A 23,139-nucleotide genomic window follows, 5' to 3' on the forward strand; every position below is an offset into this window, starting at 1 on the left:
TTGTTGCTACTACTATTATTATTACTACCGATGTTAGAGTTACTATTATCATTGTAAATTTTATTTCTGTTGTTGTTGTTGTTGTTGGTGGTGGTGGTGGTATGTGTAATAGTTGTGGTGGTGGAGGAGAAAGATCAAGAGGGGTCTTTAACCTTTGTGGGGAACCCTCCTAAAGATGATGTCTCAATAAATCTATCGGTGGTGGTGTAACCTAAAATTCACTAACCCCATTCATGGGAGAATGTCAAATCAAAATATTGAAAATAATGACGTGAATGAGGCTGGAACATCTTGCGATGGTTTCACGTCCGGCAGGTGTCCCACTGGTTAGCAGGGTGGGTCCTGTTGTCAGCATACAACGGTTCGAAATTCTGAGGATGTGGGTGGATGTAGGGGCAGTGAGAATTGCAGAGAGGGTTCCAAGACACGAAGGGAGTTGGAACAGGAAATGTCAAAAAACCATCGACGGATGGGGAAAGAAGAGTACTGTGGGAATGCTTTGTAAGAGGTGGAAGTATCAAATCTGATGGATATATCCGAAAAGTGAAGGAAGAGTGGGAATCGAGAGGAGGAGGAGGAGGAGGAGCTAGGAGTGTCGCGAGTTTGGTATCCCAGTTAAAACAAATTAAAACTAACAACCTGCTTTCTGTGATTGTAAGGGAAGAGATTGAATGGATGGTCAGGAATGAAATGAATAACGAAAATAAAATTGATGAAACTAGCTCTGATGAAAGCACTGAGAGAGTGGAAGTGCAGAAGAGAAATGTTAGCGACGATGGGAGGCAGGCAACTGAGGAGGAATGGAATCCTATTGTTAGGAGAAATGATGAGAAGGAATTTGAAGGATCTAAGGCAGATGAGATCAATGACTCTGAGACAATGGAACCAGTGGAAGGAGCAAATGTATAGAGAAGTGGTGATGAAGTTCGAGCTTTTCTGTAGAAAAAGAAGTATTTCAGAAGTTAAGAGAGGTTCTTCTTGGAGACAAGATCATAGATATTCCAAACATGAAGAGTAGTGATAGGCAGAAGGTGAAAAGCGAGGTAAAAATAGTTCAAGGAGTAATTCACAACATCATAAGAAAGAACATATCGATTACAGAACTTAACAGGCTTCTGTATGCAGTGTCATATGTTGTGAATCGTCTTGGCTTAATACAGAAGAAAAAGAAAGAAATGAAGGATAGAAGGCCATACTGGCAGAGGCGGCTGGAAGAAAGTATTAAATGGTGACAGAAAGACATTGGTAGAATTGAAGAAATAAGAAAAGGAGTCAAACTAGGACAGAGCCAAGGATGAGCTTAAAAGAAGGTATAGATTGCTGGAAAAAGGAACGATGACCGTTCTAACAATGTTGTAAGAGAAGATCCATGCTGATGGTATGAAAATTAAGAACTTTGTTGGAAAAAATGTTGCGTTTCGGCAAAACAATCTTTCCCAGAACAATCAGTCTCAGCTGTATAAAGAATTAAATAGTAGTAAACAGGCAGGAAATAACAACACTCCAAATGCAAAAGATGCTAGGAAGTTCTGGAGTGGGATTTGGTCTGTCAAAGGGCAATATAATAAGAAGGCTAGCTGGTTGGGAGAGGTCAGAGAAAGGCTATCAGGAATGCAGCAGATGAAGAACGTTGAGATAACTATTAATGACGTGAAGGTTGGCATACAAAGGATGACAAACTGGAAGGCACCTGGTCCAGATGGAGTGATGGGCTTCTGGTTCAAACAGTTCCAATGCCTTTATTCACCTATAGCTGCTGCCCTACAAAGGGCCATAATCGGGAGATGTCCCTGATTGGCTTGTTAAGAGAAGGATGACACTAATTTGGAAAGATTCTGCTAAGATTTTTTTGAAAGATGTCAGCAATTATAAACCAATTACATGTCTACCACTAATGTGGAAACTGTTAACTGGAATCTTTGCAGAAAAAATTTATGGACATCTTGTGAGTAATGGTGTTTTCCCTGATGAACAGAAAGGGGGTCGGAAAGGCTCGAGGGGTACCAAGGAGCAATTACTGATTACAGTAATGCAGGATCCAAAGAAGAAGAGGAATCTGAGTGTAGCATGGATCGATTACAGAAAGGCTTACGACATGGTTCCTCATTCATGGATCTGTGAAACACTATTGATGATGAAGGTTGCTTGGAATGTGGTGATGAAGGTTGCTAGGAATGTGGTAGGGCTTTTGGAGACAAGTATGGCTCAATGGAAAACGGTGCTAACAGCAAACAAAGAGGAGGTGGGGGCAGGTTGGCATTAAACATGGAATATTCCAAGGAGATTCGTTATCTCCACTTCTTTTTGTAATGATAATGATGCCACGGAGCATCCTCTTGAAGAGAGAGAAACTGGGGCATAACTTTGGATCTGGTGGAAAACGCCTCAACCATCTACTGTTTATGGATGATTTGAAGATATTCGGTAGAAATAAAAAGTAAATGGAGAGACTGGTAGAGCTCATCGGGACATACTCGGAAGACATCGGGATGGAGTTTGGGATTAGTAAATGTACGGTGCTGGTGATGAAAAGGGAAGTAAAGGTTCAGTCAAATGGAATAGTGCTGCCAAATGAAGAAATTATGAAAGAAATAGAAGATACACGGTATAAGTATTTGGTAGTGTTGGAGAGTGTTAGCATCATGAACAGAGAAATGAAGGAGGAAGTCAGGAAGGAGTATCTTAGAAGAGTGAAACTAATTGCAAAGTCGAAATTGTATGGAGGAAACCTAATGAAAGCAGTGAATGCATGGGCAGTCAATGTTTTGAGAAACAGTGTGGGAATTTTAGAATGGCCTGACAAGGAGTAGAATGCCATGGATATCAAAACAAGAAAAGTTTTAGCAATGTTTAGTATATTCCACATTCGAAGTAGCGTAGCGAGACTGTATCAAAAGAGGAAAGACAGTAGGAGAGGATTGAAAAGTGTAAAAGATTGTGTTAGAACTGAGGAGATGTCGTCGAAGGAGCATGTGGTTAGAAGTGAGGAGTGGATGCTTAAGGTTGTGGCCAATTAAATAGAGGTATGTGAGATCAAGGCTGATTATGTGAAACATATGGATAGAGAAAGGGCAGAGGTACTGGCTAGGAAGAAAATACACGGAAGGTTCTTCCAGAATATAGCAGAAGTGGCTGATGAAAGATCACGGCAATGGCTTAGAGCTGGGTATCTGGCTAACAGTACTGAAGCTTTTGTTTGTGCAGCACAAGAGCAGGCATTAGGAACACGATTGTTCAAAAAAGTGGTTCTAGGAGAGGAAGTTGCTGCAGAATGCTGGATTTGTGGTAAGACCTCAGAGTCAATTGCACACCTTGCAGCAGGGTGTAGTGGATTATCCCAACGAGAGCACCGCAAAAGACACAATCGTATGGGACTCCGAATATATTGGGAGGTCTATAAAAAGGTTGGGGTGAAGTGTACTAGAAAACGGTTTGAGGAGGTGCCTGATGAAGTGAGAACAAGTGAGGATGGAAATGTAGAGATATGGTGGAACAAAAGTGTCATAACGACCAAGCAATTGGAACATAATCGTCCTGATTTGGTCATCATTGACAAGGTCTTAAAAAACTGGCAGATTGTAGACTTTTCAGTACCCTGGGACAGGAATGTGAGAGAGAAGGCAAATGAGAAGTGGAGCAATTATGCTCTATTGGTCTTGGTGATAAGGCATATACATGGGGTTAAAACACAAATAATTCCGGTTGTAGTTGGTACACTAGGAGTAGTATCAAGTCATCTGGAAGGACAATTGAAAAAAACTACGAATCCCTGATGTTTTAGGCGGCCTTCAGACTTCTGCTATTGTAAGTACCACCAACATCCTTAGGAAAATCCTTGATCTTTGAAGCTCCTGGTTTGGAGCCGGTATTGAGGGAAATCCTCTGAAAATGAATTCCATCCCTTTCCAGGGAGACGTTGATAAACGAAATCAGAATTATTATTATTCCATAGTAGTCTCAACCTTTGGATGTTTTTAGTTGGATTTTTTTTCTTGAACATCAGGTCAATTCCTTTGACTTTAGACATTTACGCTGTATTAACACTATCACCGTTCTTAATAGGCAAGCCTTTTGCAAAATTTTAAAAGAAATTGTCTTGTCAATCTGATTAATCAATCTATGGTGGCTTTTTTGTTATGTTCCCAAGCTTTCCAATTACAATGGGAATCACTTAACTTTCTGATGTTGTTTTATTATTTTTTATTATTATTATTATTATTATTATTATTATTATTATTATTATTATTATTATTATTATTATTATTTATATAATTATAATTATTATTATTATTATTTTACATCTTTAAAAATTAAAAAAAGAAGAAAAAATTGTAAAAAATCGACAAAAATGGCTTATAAATGACTGATACTTCAAAATTTAAGAGTAAAGTTTTAAATTACTAAATAGAAATTAAATTCTGTCTTAATTTAAATTAAAGTCAAGTATTATAGTTTCATTGTGCTTCTAAATATAAGAAAAATATCCATTTTCTTATGTACCATTATTGTATTGTTTAATTTCTTTTTTTAGACCCTCACATGTAATCCATGCAGCCATCTTGAAATTCATTTGATGTTCTTGAAGAAGGATGACAATTTCAAATTACAACAAATTTTATTTATCCTTTCGGTAATTTTCCCAGTTGGATTAATGTCATAGAATTGGCACCTAGAAATTTTCCTTTAATAATTCTCTACTAGATTCATCATGATGGCAGAAACACAGATAGTTTCTATATAATACCGTTGCCTGACACCAACTGTTACTTGTCTTATTATTTCAAACAAGCTCCTCTTTCCTAACATGTGACCTACCTCAACCAATCAGAGGCTCTAGTATCTTGAAACACTCTTCTTTGAATAAAAGTACCAAAGAGCCACAAAATCGAAATAAAATATTTATTCATATGAAGGATTATTTATGAATCCCATCTTGACTCACAGAATGGCTGTATGAAGTTGTTTCAAGCAGGCCATGCTGATAAGAGCCATATCACCAAAATTTCTGATTTCCATTTATATCAGTTGTTGCTAAGATTGGATAGTCTACTGTTATTTTTCTCTAAAAGAATCTCTTCTAATTTCACCAAAATCGAATCATATGTTTTTTTCTGAATATCTGGCACCATTAGGCTGATTTCCCCAGGACGCAGGCGTCTTTGAAACAACTGTATCTGAAAATGCAAGAATAAAACATAACAATTAAGTATGAAACTAATTCAATTCAAGAAGTAAGGTGATGAAAGGGTGTTGTAGTTTGCTTGAAACATTGTTTGTATATATATATATATATATATATATATATATATATATATATATATATACATATATATATATATATATATATATGTATATATACATACACGAGGGGCGTGCAATAAGTAATGCCCCTGACCAACTTCCAGTTGTCTGATCTAGCTGAAATTTTGCATGTGCAATAATTTATATCTCTACAGGTTATGTGGCAAATTACAGCTTTGAACTAATTGTGGTTTCTGTTTTACAGGTGTTTGAACTGAGTCAGGTGTGAAATGGAGCCTATTGAATGTCGAGCAGTGATCCGGTTTTTGTATTTGAAAGGACGCACACCACAGGAGACTTTTGATGAAATGAAAGAAACATGGTGATAATGCCCCATCATATGACCTTGTAAAACGCTGGCATCATGAATTCAAACATGGCCGGAAGTCTGTGGAAACAGCTCCCAGACCTGGTCGCCCCTCCCTTCTGCCATTGATGAGGCATCTCTTCGTCAAGTTGAGGCTGCCATTTTGGAAGATCGGCACATTATTATTCGCCAAATAGCCCAAGATGTCAAGATTAGTACAGGGTCTGTGGAAACTATCATTCATGACCATTCGCATATGCATAAGATGTCTGCCAGATGGATTCCTAGGTTGCTCACACCATTCCAGAAGCGAGAACACATTGAGTGCTCGAGGATGAATTTGGAGATGTGCCAAGAAGATGAGTCAAACTTTTTCAAAAGACTGATTACACAGGATGAAACCTGGGTCCATCACTATGATCCAGAGACCAAAGCCCAGTCAATGCAGTGGAAGCACTTGGACTCACCACCTCCAAAGAAGGCAAGGGAGCAGCCCTCCGCTGGCAAGGTCATGCTCACAGTCTTCTGGGATCAGGATGGAGTAGTGATGACAGATTTCCTGGCAAAGGGTACCACAATTAGTTGCGGAGCCGGATGGTAAAAGTCCGACTCCGACTCCGACTCCAACTCCTAGAATTACTAGGATGCTGACTCCGACTCCAACTCCTTTAATATCTTAAACTCCGACTCCCGACTCCGGCTCCCGACTCCAACTCCTGACTCCCGACCTCTTGACCCTATGTGAAAATCTATTTTGCAGATCCATATACCAGCCTCCCACATCTATTCAGCGTGCATTTTATAATTACTTTTCGACGTTTAACATTCACTTGTATGATAAATATACTCACATATAAACTCAACCAACTTTATAGAATAAATTTACATAACAAACGGATAAAAAGTTTACAATTAAATTTTATTATGCTATCAGTTCAAAATAGAATACAATATTTAGGGATAAGGAAACCTCTTTAGCCAAATGCTTCTCATCAGAAGAGGGGGATAAAGATATTATACAGAGAATAATATTTTGAAAGATAATATTGCCTTTATGGAATGAGGATCAAAGGTAAAACAGGAAAAAGCCATAAAGGGTTATAGTAGCATAGATTGCTTATTATTGAAATATCATTTCCATATATATATATACATATATATACATACATACATACATATATATACATACATATATATATATACATACATATATATACACATATACATATATATACATATATATACACATACATATATATACACATACATATATATACATATACATATATATATACACATACACATACATATATATATATATATACATACACATATACATATATATATACAAGTAAAATTATGAATGTTGGCTTTGGGTGGGGGGCAAGTAAGTAAGAACAACAGTCATTTGTTAAATTATTCTAATTAACAGTCGAAAAATTGTAAACAATAACAAAAATCAACAAATACCTGATACCAAATGCAGTAAAATTCAAATATCTTTTATACGTGCTGAAACTGTTTAATTTTTTTATTTCATTTATTTTAGTTGTCTTTACAATAATTATCTGATTGCTTGTCGTTAAACCATTGGGGACTTCATTCTTGAAAAATTGTATTAAAAAATCTATGATTATCACTAACTTTACATTTGGGAACTTAGTGTTAGTGGTAGAATTAATCATTTGTTTACAACCTTTGAGAAATTAAGCCCATTAAGCGATTGTTTTAGCATGTTAAAAGTATACAGGTTGGTACGAGTTTTTTTGTTGTTGTTTTTTGCTGTTATTTTTGCTTTTTACAATTTTCAACTGTTAACTTCTTTACACTTTAACCAAGTGAATAAATGCTTCTAAATTAAAGGGGATGCTTGGATCGTATTTTAAACTACAGAGGCTGAACGCCCCCCCCCCCAATGTACTTGGAAAAAGTGATTTTATAGCGAGTTTTAAGAATGGTTAGGCGAAAAAAAATGGTGAAAAATAAAACAAATAGTCAATAAATTATTGTTACCAAAGGCAATAAATGCTACTTTTCTACCTACATGAATTAGTTTATGTTTTAAAGTGTTTTCAAGCGCTTTTCTTTATTTTGTCATTTAAAATTGTGGGTGTGTGGATGCCAAATATCTCCAGATTTTCTAGAAAAAACCCGCTAGCCACTAGATCAAAATTTTCCTTGCTAGATTGCAAACGAAATTTCCAGATCTAGCAGAAAACCGCTAAATTGGCATCTGTTTCATAATATCCCTTTCGCCTAGGTCCGAATCACTACTTGAGTGCATGGCTATCTACCTTACTTTAATTTGCAAGTTATATAGAGCATAAAACAAGTACTAATTATCTTATATATGTTTATTGCCATCATTACGCTATTACTCTAGCTAGACTAGTATTTTTCCTAACCTTTTTACCTTATCTTTGGGACCTATTTTATGGAGACAGATTTTAGCTAGGATCTATTTGGCATTGTGAGATGCAAAGGGCCAAAATACCAAAGTCCGTCTATTCTATGAAAAGATGTATCTGCTGGCAGTCATACCTTGTCTAATTTTACAGGCTGACATTGTTCGATAATACCATTATCTTAGCAGTATCATAAATTATTTCACAATTTAAAGTCATTTCCTCAAACATTGACAATATTAAAGGGAAAAATATATTATGTGGTCACTTTTTTCTGGTAATTTGCAACTCTCCACCCTAGCTCTGTTACTATTCCAACATTGACCTACCCTAACCAGTATATCACTATTTGTCTTTACCAAAGTCACATTACACAATGTACAAGATTTGGCCAAGATATTTTTTTTTTTTACTATTATGGTTTTGGGTTAATGCATAAATATCTGATACACTTAGGTCTAATTTGCAATTGCCTTTATAACATAATGAGTTTTTAATTAGATTAAAATGCTTCGTAAATTTCTTTACTCTGATTCCTATTTTTCATTGGTTCACTTGTAGGTTTATTATATTCATTAGTAACCCTTGTTTTCAATTTCGTTATTTCAAACCACTAAATTTGATAAATGTATGATTTTCATATTCTGAAGTAGCTTTATCATAATCTAGCATATTTTTATTAACGAAAAATGTGATAAACTACTGAAAATGAAGGAAAAGAAAAATCACTGGGATACACTGTTTCAGCCATAATCAGCTATTTTTGTTTAGATTAGTTAGTCATATACAATGTTGTCACATGGTGGCAGCACAAATTGATTTATGCCCATTTTTTTGGATAAGATTGTAATTTCGGATCGATCCTGGACTAATCAAATTGCCAAATTCCATTCAGGAACTGGATAACTTTCGGATTACAATCTGATTGTTATCCACATCACTCAAAGACAGAATTTTCATTGATCATGTGTGACGTCACAACCAAAGCGAAAAAATCTGTCCAGACAAGATTTGCAGTGATCCGATAAACCGAAATATCTTGATGAAGTAGAAGCATTGCAGGACAGTACAAAATATGATATATCTCAAAAAATAAGAACAAGACATTGCAAAAACTGCTAAATTGTGCAACTGGTAAAACCAAACAGGAAAACCATTTAAAAATAAATTTTTTTTTTTGACTTAAGGAGTCAGAGTTGGATAAAAAAAATTCCGACTCCAACTTCGACTCCGACTCCTAGTACTTTTAGAAATCCGACTCCGACTCCAACTAAAACCTCCGACTTCCTCCAACACCGACTCCGACTCTGCAACCCTGTTTCTATTCCCACAAGATTGACTGAGTTTTTAACCATTTTTCATGGTCTTCATCACTTCATCATCACTTGTTCCATGTTCAAAGTTTGTTCCACACAAAAATGCTTTGAGAGGAATAAACAGGTGGAAATCAGAGAGAGAACCAGATCTGAACTTTAAGGAGAAGGTGGCAGCTCTTTCTAATGTGATGATTTCCACTCGTCGTCATGAGAGCATGATAGCAACACAAAGATTTAAGAAAAAAGAATGTTTTTATTTGGGTGAAATAAACATGTCTCTTTACTCGTGTTTCATAACTCAGTAAATTGTTAGAAGAAAGGCGGCCACCGTGTGTGGTGGTGGTGGTGGTGGTGGTGGTGGTGTTGCTGCTGCTGCTGCTGATGATGATGATGATGATGATGATGATGATGATGATGATGGTGGTGGTGGTGGTGGTGGTGGTGGTGGTGGTGGTGGTGGTGGTGGTGGTGATGCAGTATGGAACACTGCTTGCAGTCTTGTCGCAGTGTATGATGATAATGATTTTTCCGAGCATTAATGTGATGTCACAAAGGTTTTTAATTTTGCTATGGCTGTTGCTATTTAGATAATCGCTGCTGCTAGTGTTGGTCCTGATGTTTGAACTGTTGTTGCTGTTAGTAGAGATGCTGCTGTTGTTAATCGTTATGAATAAGTGCTAATGCTCGTCATCAGATAGGTGTCAGTGCTGAGGTTGTTTGTCATTGTGAGTTGAAACGTTGCCTGATAGAGATGGTGTGAGGCCAAGCCTAAAGGTGAGCGAGTGTAAAAGTTTGTGTAACAGTTAATGGCTACACGTTGTTGCTGGTAATGTCTTGATGTAATCTGATTGGTTGATGGAAGAGAGAGGCGTGAAGAAAGACAAAATTATATCTATATCTCTCACATGTACCAAAGCTTTTAAAAAAATTAACTTTCGATTTTGTTACTAAGCAGTGCCGAGTGTTAACCACGCTACAAAATTATAAACCAATTTAAAACAATTCAATTTAGATTTATGAAATAGAAAAATCCCTTATTTATTGATTGACCCGTGGATATAAATATTAGGGGTGCAACGAGACATTTTTCACAATAAAATAACTACATATAAAATAAAATGAAGCTAGCAAAGAATATATCTTTAACAAAGCAAACGTATTAAGATAGATAAAGCTCAACACTGTTAAGAGGAGCAATTTAATATATTAAATAAAAAATGAGGAATAAAAGTTACACATAACCTTATTATATCATAAGATCAATAAAGAAAGAATAAAAGAAAAAAACTCTTTAGGCCATGGCATTTCGAAGCTAAATGATTCTAATCGGAAGAGGAGAAGGGCCAATATTATAAAAATATCCAATATAAATAAAAGCTGGCTTAAGAACATTTAGATTGAAAATGAAGAAAATATATATTAAGATATACTAACGATAAGAATAACAAACATTGATATAGCTAGAAAGATGGAATTAAGCAAAGTTTAGACATTTTCCAGAATCAAAATCATGTAATAGATTTTGATCAAACTTGAAATAAGGTTCACTAGCATTATATCTTGATTTCAATCTATACAAAACGACATAAAAATAATGCAATACTGTTTTGTTAGTCGTCCCAGGATGAGTATTCTCCCAGTTATATATAAGAATACTCACCTCAGATTTCTTGACATCCTCAACGTAGATTTGTATCTGAGAGTTTACCTTTTCAAGTTCATCTCCCAAAATCATAGCCTCTGAAAGAAATCAAAATATTATTGAATGTTCAAACTGTCACAGCTGTAATTTATCTCCATAAATAAAATGCAACATCTGCCAATGTAACTTTACACATCATGCTTCTCACAAACCATGAAATTTTATCTGCATTGTGTAACGCATTTGGGAACAGATGTATACATACACAAACATGACTCTTAAAAACAGATAATAATGCCTTTTTACTTTTTCGAAGATAAAAATAAACGCAGTGTCTCCTTCAGCTTTTGTAACAGCTTTTATGTGAAGTATGAATCATCTACATGCTACGATCAGGTGGTCTTTGTAAGTTTCATAAGGTTGCTCAATAACTTTTTTGAACTATGCTGTAAAAAAAATCCAAAAAAAATTGAGATCTCGGGAGCTAGGCGAGCAAATGTTCAGGGCCATGAAAATTTTCTGATATCCATTTTTTGCCTATTAACTCTTAGCAAATTCTCCTTTACCTTTTTGATGTATCATAACTTTGATTTAATTTTATCTCTTGAGATTTAATTCATATTACTTCAATTGATTTCACAAAAGTCTCAATACTGTGACGATAATGAATAAGTTTGTTATTTTTATTCAACAGTAGTCTAGAGTTACCAGGGTTGTTGATTATTCAGTGGAATTCCATATGGAAGGTGTCTTGTGTTGAATCCATTAACTGGATTTGTCGCATGTTTGATCTCTTTGGCTCATCTGTGTTTATCTCATACAGTTAGAAATCTGTTTATGTTTCGTTTCTTCTTGCATTTTTGGTTTTGATATCTTGTCTATGTTTTTTTGTTTTTTGTTTTTTTTACATAGGCATCACCACATTATCAAGGCCAAGAGGCCACTCAAGGATAAGGGTTAAAGAGTGTACAGTAGAAATTGGACAATATAGTAATCATTAGTAATGAAAATTTGGTAAATTTGATAACTTATATGGAACGGCTCATCAAGAACTTATTTACGTTAGACTTGAAGACAACCATATTGTAGTCAGCCGGAAAGCAGGAAAACGGAAGACAATTCCACAGGTGTGCAGTTCTAAGAAAGAAGCTTTGTTCATGGAATCTACGTTTAGGTTTAGGCACAGATAAAGAGTGGGGGAATTATTGATAGTGTTTACAGCTAGACGAGTGTCTTGTCTATGTTTATCAAATACAGTTAGAAGTCTGTGTTTGGTTGCCTATTTGTAATGTGTTGTCGCTGTCTCATACAATATGAAAAAGAATGCAGATACTCTGTAGGACATTAATGATAGAAAATGAAATCTCAGATTGAAATCTCAAACTGCAAATAATAAAATACAACAATAATTCTTAATCTTTTTCAACATGCTCTTTTCCCATCAGATGTGACATGCATATTGGTCATGGTAGATTTAAATGACTTTTTTCATTAAATATTATCATTTGCATTGGTTTTGAATCACCATTGCTCCAGGTTATCTTTGACTCGGTCATTCCAAATCCTCTTCAGTTTGTCTTTGTGTCAAGTACCTTCTATTAAGATGTGTGTAACATATTTATGCAACCAAAGCTTCATTCCACATAGATGGTTGCAATGCAGACCTAAATCAGTTTGTACACCTTCAACCCACTGAGAAAAATAAACCTTTGAGAATACGGTTTAATATCTTAAAAAAAGCAAGTTTCAGTTACGGATCAACAATAAATATCTGTAAAATGTTATAATTGTATACATGACTGCAAACTTGGTCGGATGTTTATAGACTTACTCAAATGTGACAAATTGTGGGATTTATGTCTATCTATATAAAGTTAGGTATGCATATGTGTTCATATATTTGCATGTACAGGATTCACTCATAAACTAATTTATTTTGAAACACAGCTACTAAGCGTAAAGAGTTCGAATGTGGCCTGCATTTAGTTTAATTTAGTTTATACAAAAGATATCTCCTATTTTTGTGAAATTTTAACAGTAGGTATTAGGCATCAATTAATAAATATTCCTTTAAAATTCAGTTTCTTTGGAATATAAAGGGTTTTAAGAAACAATATAGATAACATCTTGCATTTGAAAATTCAAATATTTCAGATTTGCATTAAATTTGATCTATAGTCATTATACTTCAATTAATTTCAATTTCTTCTTAATAATCTTTACGGTTAAGATTGAAACTTTAGATATTTTCCAGATTCAAAACCATGTGATGTATTTTAATCAAAATTAGAATAAGGATTCTAGATATAAGGTTTAGTAACATCATATCTTGATTTTAATCACTATAAGGGGACATAAAAATGATACAAGAATGTTCTAGGAATTAACTTATTCTTCTAGTTCTGTATAAAAAGAGAATTGTATAAATAACTAAAATTACTTTTTACTTATTAACTATTGAGCTAAGACTAAACACCAAGACTACTTGGATTTATTACCATTTATTCTCTTTACATCATCAAGATTCTGATCCACATCTGGAATCAATGAAATGAATGGCTCTCGTCTTCAGGAGGCCTCAAGTTTTGACAAGCTTCTGGGCTTGACCGTTACTCCTGATCTTAAATGGAACATGTACATCAAATCTGTTGCCAAGGCTGCTGGAAAAATGGTGGGATCTTTCTATCGATCCAGTAGATATCTCACTGCTGATGCAATTCTCTATCTATATAAGAGCCAGGTACGTCCAAGGATGGAATACTGTTGCCACATCTGGGCAGGAGCTGCTAGAAAGGACTTGTCCTGCCTTGATAGAGTTCAAAATAGACTTTGTAGCCTCGTAAGAGATGTCCTTTTCTCTTCCCTGCAACCTCTATCTCACAGAAGTGATGTTGCTAGTTTGTCTCTGATTTATCATTATTTTCATGGAAAGTGTGTGACTGAGCTTCAGTCTATGGTCCCCCCTCGCCAAACTTTCACAAGAAACACTCGTCTAGCTGAAAACACTATCAATAATTCCACCAACTCTTTATCTGTGCCTAAACCTAAACGTAGATTCCATGAGCAAAGCTTCTTTCTTAGAACTGCACGCCTGTGAAATTGTCTTCCGTTTTCCTGCTTTCCGGCTGACTACAATAAAACCTAAACGTAGATTCCATGAGCAAAGCTTCTTTCTTAGAACTGCACGCCTGTGAAATTGTTTTCCGTTTTCCTGCTTTCCGGCTGACTACAATATGGTTGTCTTGTATTTTTTCTTGGCCTTCGGGACAAGATCAAAGTGTAGTATCTGTTCTTCAGATGCTGCACTTCTATTTCTTGTTCTCTTTCGGTGGAGGAGAAATCCTTCACGACTGAGACAATTTTTATTTTTGTACCTTTTCTCTACGTTAAAAAACGACTCTGGTGTCTAACTCTATCCCATGGGGAGGCATAGTAAATAGGTACAATATGGTTGTCTTCAAGTCTAATGTAAATAAGTTCTTGATGAGCTGTTCCATATAAGTTAACAAATTTACCGAATTTTCATTACTAATGATTACTATATTGTCCAATTTCTGCTGTACACTCTTTAACCCTTATCCTCGAGTGGCCTCTTGGCCTTGATAATGTGGTGATGCCTGTGTAAAAAAAAAAAATTGTATTGGTTTATTTTTGTTTGAATTCAGAAAGGGACTATTTTTTTGCTATAACGTAATTGTTGCGAATACTTTGTTTTCTGTACATTCATTATTGTCTATGCTTTGTCTTTTGTATAATTGAAATCACATATGCTATTATTTATTAGAACCAAATTTTCTCTGTCAATTTTAACAGATTATGGGCCCAGAATGCCTTTGCTGAAACACTAGTTGTTTTTTTTTAATTTAATTTTTCTCTCCTACAAATTAAAAAAAACAAACTATCCATTATAATAAAATACTTACTTGGAATCATGCTTGATTTTATCTTCTTTTGATAATCCGTGAAGAATTGTTTCACAACAGATCTTTTGTTTTCCGAATAAGTTGATTTTGATTTGGAAACTTGTCTTTTCACATCTTCATTTTTATAGCTTAAAAACGAAAGAAATTTCTCTGCTTTAATATTTTGAATAAAAGTTACTTGCCAGAACATTTTTGAGGTCTATCCGATTATATGTAGCAGCAAGTCCTGGGAACATATACTATCCACTATGATTATGCGATTCCTACAGTTACGTACCAAGAAAACGGAGCTATTAAACCTGAGATAGTGGTATGGGGCAAGAGGGATTAAGTAGCAACCTTAATAGAAGTTAGTGTCCCAATGATGCTGGGTTAAACAAAGTTAAGATGGAGAAGATAACAAAATACCAAATTAATTTATGTCCAACATGAAACGAAATGGAAATCTTAAGAAGATAATCATGATTCCAATAATTATAATAGCCATCGGAGTCATAAAAAAGAATTTCATAAACTACTTGGCGAATATACCCAGTAAACCAAGTGCAAGAAAGATACAAACAATTGCACTTAAAAGGAACCGTCAGAATCGTAAAAGTTGTAGTTTGAATGTCTGAGATATCGAATGAATCCTCAACAAACACAAAATAAGAAAAGCATTTCATGTTCATATGTACATTATCACCTTTCACACACCTAAGAAAAATAAGATCGTCCAATTACCAAAGGTAATGATTATCACTAAGGTAAAACACATTTTAAAATGAATTATTCCAAAATCACATTCTGTCATGCCAACGACTAAAGCAGTACAATTTTAAATAAACACATTTCAAAAGTGACATTCATTTTTATTGATTTGAATTTTATTTGATTTTAATGCACTCTTAAGATGTGTTCATACAATCTTTGAATTGAACACTGAAAATACTATTTTTATATTACATTTTAAATGGATATGTATGCAGAACAGGAGACTTAAAAGGGCAGACTAAGGGAAATGTAGGGAAAGAGAGATCGATAATGGTCTAGGCAGAAATAGATTAGTTTGGAAGTCAGTTTCTAAAAGGTGTCCAATATATGATAGTATGTAAAACGATGATGATGATGATGATGAGGAGGAGGAGGAGATAGACTGAGTGAACACAATAGATTTGAGCTAGGTTTTTCATAGTCATGTTGGTAGCCACTTCTATCCACATCAGAGTTTTAGAAATATTCTCAGACCAAGCTTCCAGAACTCTTAATTTTAGCTTTTAAAACAAGAGAAAGACAAATTAATTCAATTTATTTCATATGAATTGCATGCACTATAACAAATCCATAGCCTTAAGCCCCTGGAGGGGCATAAGCCATCTACAACTTTGTAGATGTTTTTGTAGTGAGGAATTCTTTTTTGCGGGGTGAGGGTGCTGGCCCCATGCCCAATATAAACTGGATAAACCTATAATATTTTTTTTATTGCTGAGTCACAAGCCACTTCAGATTAATGTAACAGAAAGAGTGTTAGTCAAAAGATGAGGAACAATCAAAAGTTGGAATTAAAATTTAATTGTTGTAATCTGCAGAGAAGCAGTCTCATGGTTATGTGTTCTGCAAGGGAAAAGCCCTTTTAAAGAAGCTCATGAAAATTCATCTTGATACTTAAAGGAAGAAAAGAAAGTCATATTTCATAGTAGTACAAAAATAAGTTTTCAGTGTGAAAGCCTTAGAAGGAAGAACCAAAGATTAGAGCACAGTCGATCAGCTTTCATGGAAATAACGATAGAGTAGAGAGAACCTAGTAAAAAACTCATTTGTGAAAAAGGCTAAGTAAATGTTTACATTGAGTAACAGATATGTATTCAGAAATATATGTTTTGATACTTATATCAAAAAAGGAAAAGAGTATTTGTAAATTGCATTACTTACAGCAATGGGTTCTTTATTATCGGGGTTGACATTTCGAGAGTTGACCGCTAAATGATATGAAATTTAAAAAAAATATATCCAATGTTAATGAAAAATACCCATAAAATACATAATTTAAAAGATTTTTAAAAGCACAGGGGAAGTTTATTTGGTAAATGTAAAAGTAAGCTTCAGTCCAATGAACATATTAATGCTTCTATTATCCCAACCAAGTAAGTTACACAAACACTATATGCAAACATTATTTTACAAGCATAATTATATATTTTATGACCAACATCATAAAATGTAGTGTCAGAAAGTGCTGAAACCAGCAGATTCTAGCTCTGCGCTATATATAATCTGCTAGACAATTTCTATCCTCTGACAAGAAGAACATTACATTCTTTGAAACTCCGCAGAATAAGGATATTTCTCCGTCCCTTTTTTATTGGAGGCATTCTGTCGAAAAATAAATTTGTGCATGCAAATTTATGATTTACAGTTTTATTTATAGTTATGCTATATATATATATATATATATATATATATATATATATATATATATATATACTCCTATAAATTCGTTTTTCTTTTGTGTGCATTGATATTCATATTAAAAACCCTATTTTCTATTATTTATTTGCTTTCCAACCAAAGCAAAATGTGACACGAGGTCGTTTTTAATGTGGGGTTAAATGAGCTCCCCGAAAAAAAGGGAAAAGGGGCACTCTATTGGGATCAAAAATAATACCCTATTTTCTATTTATTTAAAAAGAAAATACAATTTTCTTATATATGGGTTGTGGAATTGCATTCACTAGCAAAAGATCTAGCTAATTTGCATATTCTTTTAAAGATTCATTTTAATTAATTCCCTATTAGTTTTTTCGGTTTTCTTATGGGATGATCATCTAGAGTTAACTATTATGTGTAATTATATTCATGCAGATATTCTGCATGATTTATACTTGTATAATATTTGTGTAAAATCTTTAGAGTAAACAAAAAATTGTTTCCATATATATTTATGTATACGTATATATTTTTGTTTAATCTATTAGTCTATCTATCTATATATCAATAAAAGTGAAAGTGTCTGTGTGTCTGTCTGTATGTGTACATTTCCCTATGGAATAACTCTGTCAATTTTTAGTCTACAGACTCGAAATTTGATATACAGGGTACTGAGATTTGGAAAAATCTTTGCAATCCATTTTTGGCCTGAAATTTGGCTGTTAAGGGGTCAAAGTTCAACGATTTGACCTTTGAGAACTCTACCAAACTCCTCCGACAATTTTCGGTCTAAACACTTGAACTTTTAGATATAGGTTCCTTGGGCATGGATCTAACTTAATAACTTGATTTGAGCCCAAAACAATAAATGTTAAGCGGTCATAATAGGGGTCAAAGTTAAAAAAATTCACCGCTTTTTTTTTTTTTGCTCAACATACACATCCAAACACGCGGGCAACGCCGGGCTGAAATACTAGTCTATCTATATATCTATGTGTGAAGTGTCTATGTGTCTATCTGTGTGTGTGTGTCTGTCTGTCTGTCTGTCTGTGTACATTTCCCTACGCAATAACTCTGTCAATTTTTAGTCTACAGACTCGAAATTTGATATACAGGGTATTGAGATCTAGCAAAATCAGCGTAATCTGTTTTCGGCCAGAAATTTGGCTGTTAAGGAGTCAAAGTTCAACGATTTGACCTTTGAGAACTCTACCAAACTCCTCCGACAATTTTGGGTATAAACAATTGAAATTTTAGATATAGGTTCTTTGGACATGGATCTAACTTAATAACTTGATTTGAGCCCAAAACAATAAATGATAATAGGGGTCAAATTTAAAAAAATATTGACTTCTGCGGTCTCTACCAAATTAATCAGACAATTTCTGATCTAAACATTTGAAATTTGACATAAAGGGTATTCAAAGATAGGGCAAGCTTTTTAATCGGTTTGGGTCGAAAATTTGAGCTACTAATATATAAATGTATGTATGTCTGTTTGCATGTCTGCCTAAAACTTTTGACAGAGGCGAAGGATTTTCACAAGATCAGTATTGTTTGAAAGCTCAACTCTTCAGACGACAAATACCAAAAAATTGGCTAAAAACATAAATTTCTTCAGCCTCAACTGGGCACTTTTCTACAGGGAGAGGTCGCTTTTTTCGCCGATATTTTCGAAAGCCATTCCCTCTTTTCGATTGCCTAGCCTTAATTTAAACCTAAGTCACTTCCGATTTGGCGGTGGTCGTAACAGCAAAGACATCAGGTTTTTTCCCAGTTCTTTTCCTCCTTCATAGTACGGGTTCGAGCCTACCTTCCTACTACCACCTCCAAACACCCGGGCAACGCCGGGCTGAAATGCTAGTATATATATATATATATATAATTTTTTTAGTCATTGAAATAATTTTTTGAAATAGTCTTAACGTATTTCAGATGTACTCTTCAGAACGTTTGTAAAATATTCAGAATGTAAAATATTTAAAATGTTTAAAATGTAGAATAGCGTTTTTGCTGACCATTTTGGTGATAGGAGATGCTTCCAAGAGGTGGAAAGATTTGTAAATGTTTCTAAATATTATCATGAGAATATTTCTCCTCTTCCCTTGTTTCTTGGTGGTCAATACATGGTCACTAAATCTTGTTGTTTTTTTCTTTTTATTTTTTTTACTTTTCTTTATTTATTTTACTTCTTACTTGCATTGGTGCTTGGTCATATAAGTGTGCCTGTGTGCGTGTGTTCGTGTGTGAGGAGGGTGTGTGAATGTCTGTATTGGTTTGTAGAATATGTGTTCTGCCTTATAGCTTGAGTAAGCTTTGTCTAGAATTCGTTTTTTAATAGTTGGGTTGTCATTCAATTTTGATTTTTAGATTTTAATTCCTTTCTATTGTAATTCTCGTTTTAGTCTTAGTCTGTTGAGATATTCATAATATTTATAATTTGATAATTATGTTTGTCGATATAAAGAAGTGAAATTTGTGAATAAACATAGGGTATTTCTTAGTGTTCCTATTTATTTATCTCTCCATGTGGGCAGGGTAAGACATAGGATTGGTTTTAGAAGGGGGCACTCTGAATAGGTACAAGAATAAGAATAAGAATTGTCTCAGTCATGGAGGATTTCTCCTCTACTGATCAAGTGTGTTTTGCATTTCATTTGTTTGTGTGTCGATATTAAGCTTTGTTCAATTCAGGAGTGAATCTTATGAAATTTTTTTTCCTGTGTAAGTAAGTAAAAGTAATTGTCTGTTTGGAAAATTGACATTATTTTGAAGTTATTTCTGCTACATGTATGTACGTGTTTGAAACATAGAGATGTCTGTTTTCTGCAATTTTAATGCTGCTCTATTTAAGGCCACTCTATTGCTGAGGTTTTTGGTGGCGCCTATGTAAGATTTGTTGCATGCTGTGCATCTTAGTGGCCAAGGTCGCTGGGAAAATGGTGGGATCCTTCAACCGCCCCAGAAGATATCTCACTAATGATGCAATTCTCTATCTATATAAAAGCCAAGTACGTCCAAGGATGGAGTACTGCTGCCACATCTGGGCAGGAGCTGCTAAAAACAGCCTATCCTGCCTTGACAGAGTACAAAGTAAACTTTGTGGCTTGGTGGGGGATGTCCTTTTCTCTTCCCTGCAACCTCTCTCCCACAGAAGAGACGTTGCGAGCCTGTCTCTGTTTTATCATTATTTCCATGGCAAGTGCTCGTCTGAGCTCCATTCTCTGGTCCCCCCCTGTCAATCTTTCATGAAAAACACCCGACTAGTTGAAACCACTGTCAATAATTTTCCCCACTCTTTATCCGTGCCCAAATCAAAACGTAGATTCCATGAACAAAGCTTCTTTCTTAGAACCGCCTGTGGAACTCTCTGCTGCTTGCCTGTTTCTCTCCCGACTTCAACTTGGATGTCTTCAAGTCCAACACAAACAAATTCCTGATGAACCGCCCCCTTAAGTAATGACACTTCATCAAATCTCCAATACTAACTATTACTACAATATTATCCCATTGATTACTGTACACACAATAACACTTATCCCCGAGTGGCTTCTGGGCCTTGATAAGTGGTGACCTCCATGTAAAAAAAAAAAAATACACTACATTTCTGGAGGCGTAGTTTAAGTCTTTTTTATTCTGAATGTTTGTGTTGGGTTTTTGAATGTGTATGTGTTTCCTTCTATTATTACGTCACAAACTCCACATTGTTGTTTATTGCATTTTGTAACCCCTTTTGTAGTGTGTTGATTGAGTTTGGAGGAAGTTAGAATATGCTTTAAGTTTTTGGGTTGGCGTTTGTTTTTATTATGTTTGTTGTTTTAAATATGTTGTTTAGTTTATCATTCTGACTGAAGAGGATAAGGGTTTTTGTTATCTCTGTAAATAGTTCTGGGTTGTTTGTATTGTGTGTAGAGACATATGCTATAATTTGTTCTTTGTTGTGCTTTTTGAGATTTCTTAGTTGGTCTACTGGAATTTTTTCTACTAGTTTAATACCTTTACTAGTAGTGGTGGGTATTCTCTTTTGTGCAGGGTTATTTGCAGTTCTTTTAGTTCGGTCGAATGGAGGTGTTTGTCTGTGACTATAGTGCAGTCTCTGCATACCAGAGAGTAGGATATGGATTTTTGGACAGTTTTGAGGGAGGTGGCTTTTGAAGTGGCGGTATTGTTGGGTGTCTGTTGGTTTCTGCTAAATAGTGTTGTTTTTACTGTTTATTAGAATGTCTATAAAAGGTAGTTATCTGGGGCTTTGTGCTAGAGTGAAGTTGATTTTGGGGTGTAGATTTTGGAGTACAGTGTGGAGCTCTTTGATGCCCCCCCCCATGTAATTTTCCAGAAAGCAATTGTCCAGATATCTCTTCCAAGATTTAAAGCAATTGTCCAGGTATCTTTTCCAAGATTTTATAGAGAGTATCTTAGTATTGTGTCCATATTTCTGCTTTATCCTTTCATAAAGAGTCTCTGTGTTCTAAATAAATAAATTGACAGCACTACTTTTCACTGTAATTCGCACCACATCACTGTTCTCTCAGCTTCAAATAATATGTCACGCTTCAACATAGTACATGTGCTCACCTAGCCTTTTTAAAAAAAAAATAACACAAAAAACGAACTCTTCCATTCTTAAAACAGTTTGCTTATATGCAACCCAAGATCGTCTAATATGTATGTTGACATTTTGATTTTGTTCTCTTATTCAACAACTGAACTCTACAAAATTCGCAAACATATTGGGTTTTTAGGCAAGTCATTTTTGCACTCATTACAATTTTCTCTACAGTTATCTTATAGAAATGCACAGTTGCATTTTCAAATGCCATTTCAAATTTAAGCATAGAAAACTGATCACAAATAAGCTTTTCATTCAAACAGTACATTTAGCGATGAAAACAGCATTTCAAATTTAAACGTGACACACAAATGAATCAATCAATGGGCACACAAACCCTTTGTAAAGATTTGTAAATGTATCTAAAAACACTATTTTAAACTTAATCATGACAGACCAATGTAAATGCTATTTCAAACTAAAGTATGCAGCCTTCTTTCGGATATATTTGAGTCATGTGACCATGTTCGAAGCTCAATGTTCTTCTACAGTCAGAGATCATTTAAGAGATGCTTTCTGAATTTTGCGAATATGCCAATTATTGGTCAAGATATGACATTTTTTCTTTTCTTTTCTAAAAAGTCTAAGTTCTTTTCTTGAACAGTATATAGATAGATATAATTGTTTTTCTGATTAATTTGATGTAAAATTAGATAATTCCTGACGAGGTTCACTGAAATAAAAATCTATTTTAATACTAATATTGATTGAGTGTGAATTTTATCTATATTTTTTATTCTCAGCAAAAAATAAAACTTACAGGAACTTGTGACTTCAACCATGATATTTCCACTTGAAGTGCAAAGATATCTTCTTCTGCTTTTATTTTCATGCAATCTTGAATTTTTTGGCTCTGAGGAAAAAATAACCTGGAATTTTAGGAACACTGCAAAACCATGCAATTTAAGAGCCATTTTTTAATTTCAATATATTTAGGTGAGTAAGGGAAAATGTCTCCACTCTTACAGTATTCTTAGCCAGAATAATTATTTCCATAAAGAAAATAAAATGAAATAAATAATATAAAAACATGGCGCAAGGATAAAAAGGAAAAAATCGTTAGGCAGAATATTGCTATTTAGGTTTAACTTCGAAAATCCAACCAACTCAATTTCATACATTAAAATGTTATCATTTGCTACAACTTGTTTGTCTCTATTTACGATTTCTATAAAATATTACTGAAAGCAATAATTTTTGCATATGCACACAAATTTGCTGTGGTCACAT

The 23,139-nt window shown here is 34.5% G+C and overlaps 1 protein-coding gene across 5 annotated transcripts in view; it reads right to left on the reverse strand.

The window, feature by feature from the left end:
- Positions 1–4,885: 4,885 nt before the first annotated feature.
- Positions 4,886–23,139, reverse strand: part of LOC145294962 (uncharacterized) — a 95,052-nt gene continuing 76,798 nt past the window's right edge. For 3 of the 5 annotated variants that reach the window (XM_080141426.1, XM_080141428.1, XM_080141425.1), the window contains 5 exons: positions 22,670–22,762; positions 16,806–16,852; positions 14,895–15,022; positions 10,990–11,069; positions 4,886–5,174 (listed from right to left, as the gene is read on the reverse strand). In XM_080141426.1, coding sequence (XP_079997552.1) covers positions 5,022–5,174; positions 10,990–11,069; positions 14,895–15,022; positions 16,806–16,852; positions 22,670–22,762 — 501 coding nt within the window. In that variant the 3' untranslated portion in view covers positions 4,886–5,021. Of the gene's footprint in view, positions 5,175–10,989; positions 11,070–14,894; positions 15,023–16,805; positions 16,853–22,669; positions 22,763–23,139 lie in introns of those variants that run through there. The other 2 variants (XM_080141427.1, XM_080141429.1) reach the window with 2 other exon arrangements.

This window comes from Euprymna scolopes, chromosome 2 (genome assembly GCF_053919585.1).
Source record: "Euprymna scolopes isolate OS-2025 chromosome 2, ASM5391958v1, whole genome shotgun sequence".
In the NCBI taxonomy this organism is placed as follows: domain Eukaryota; kingdom Metazoa; phylum Mollusca; class Cephalopoda; order Sepiida; family Sepiolidae; genus Euprymna; species Euprymna scolopes.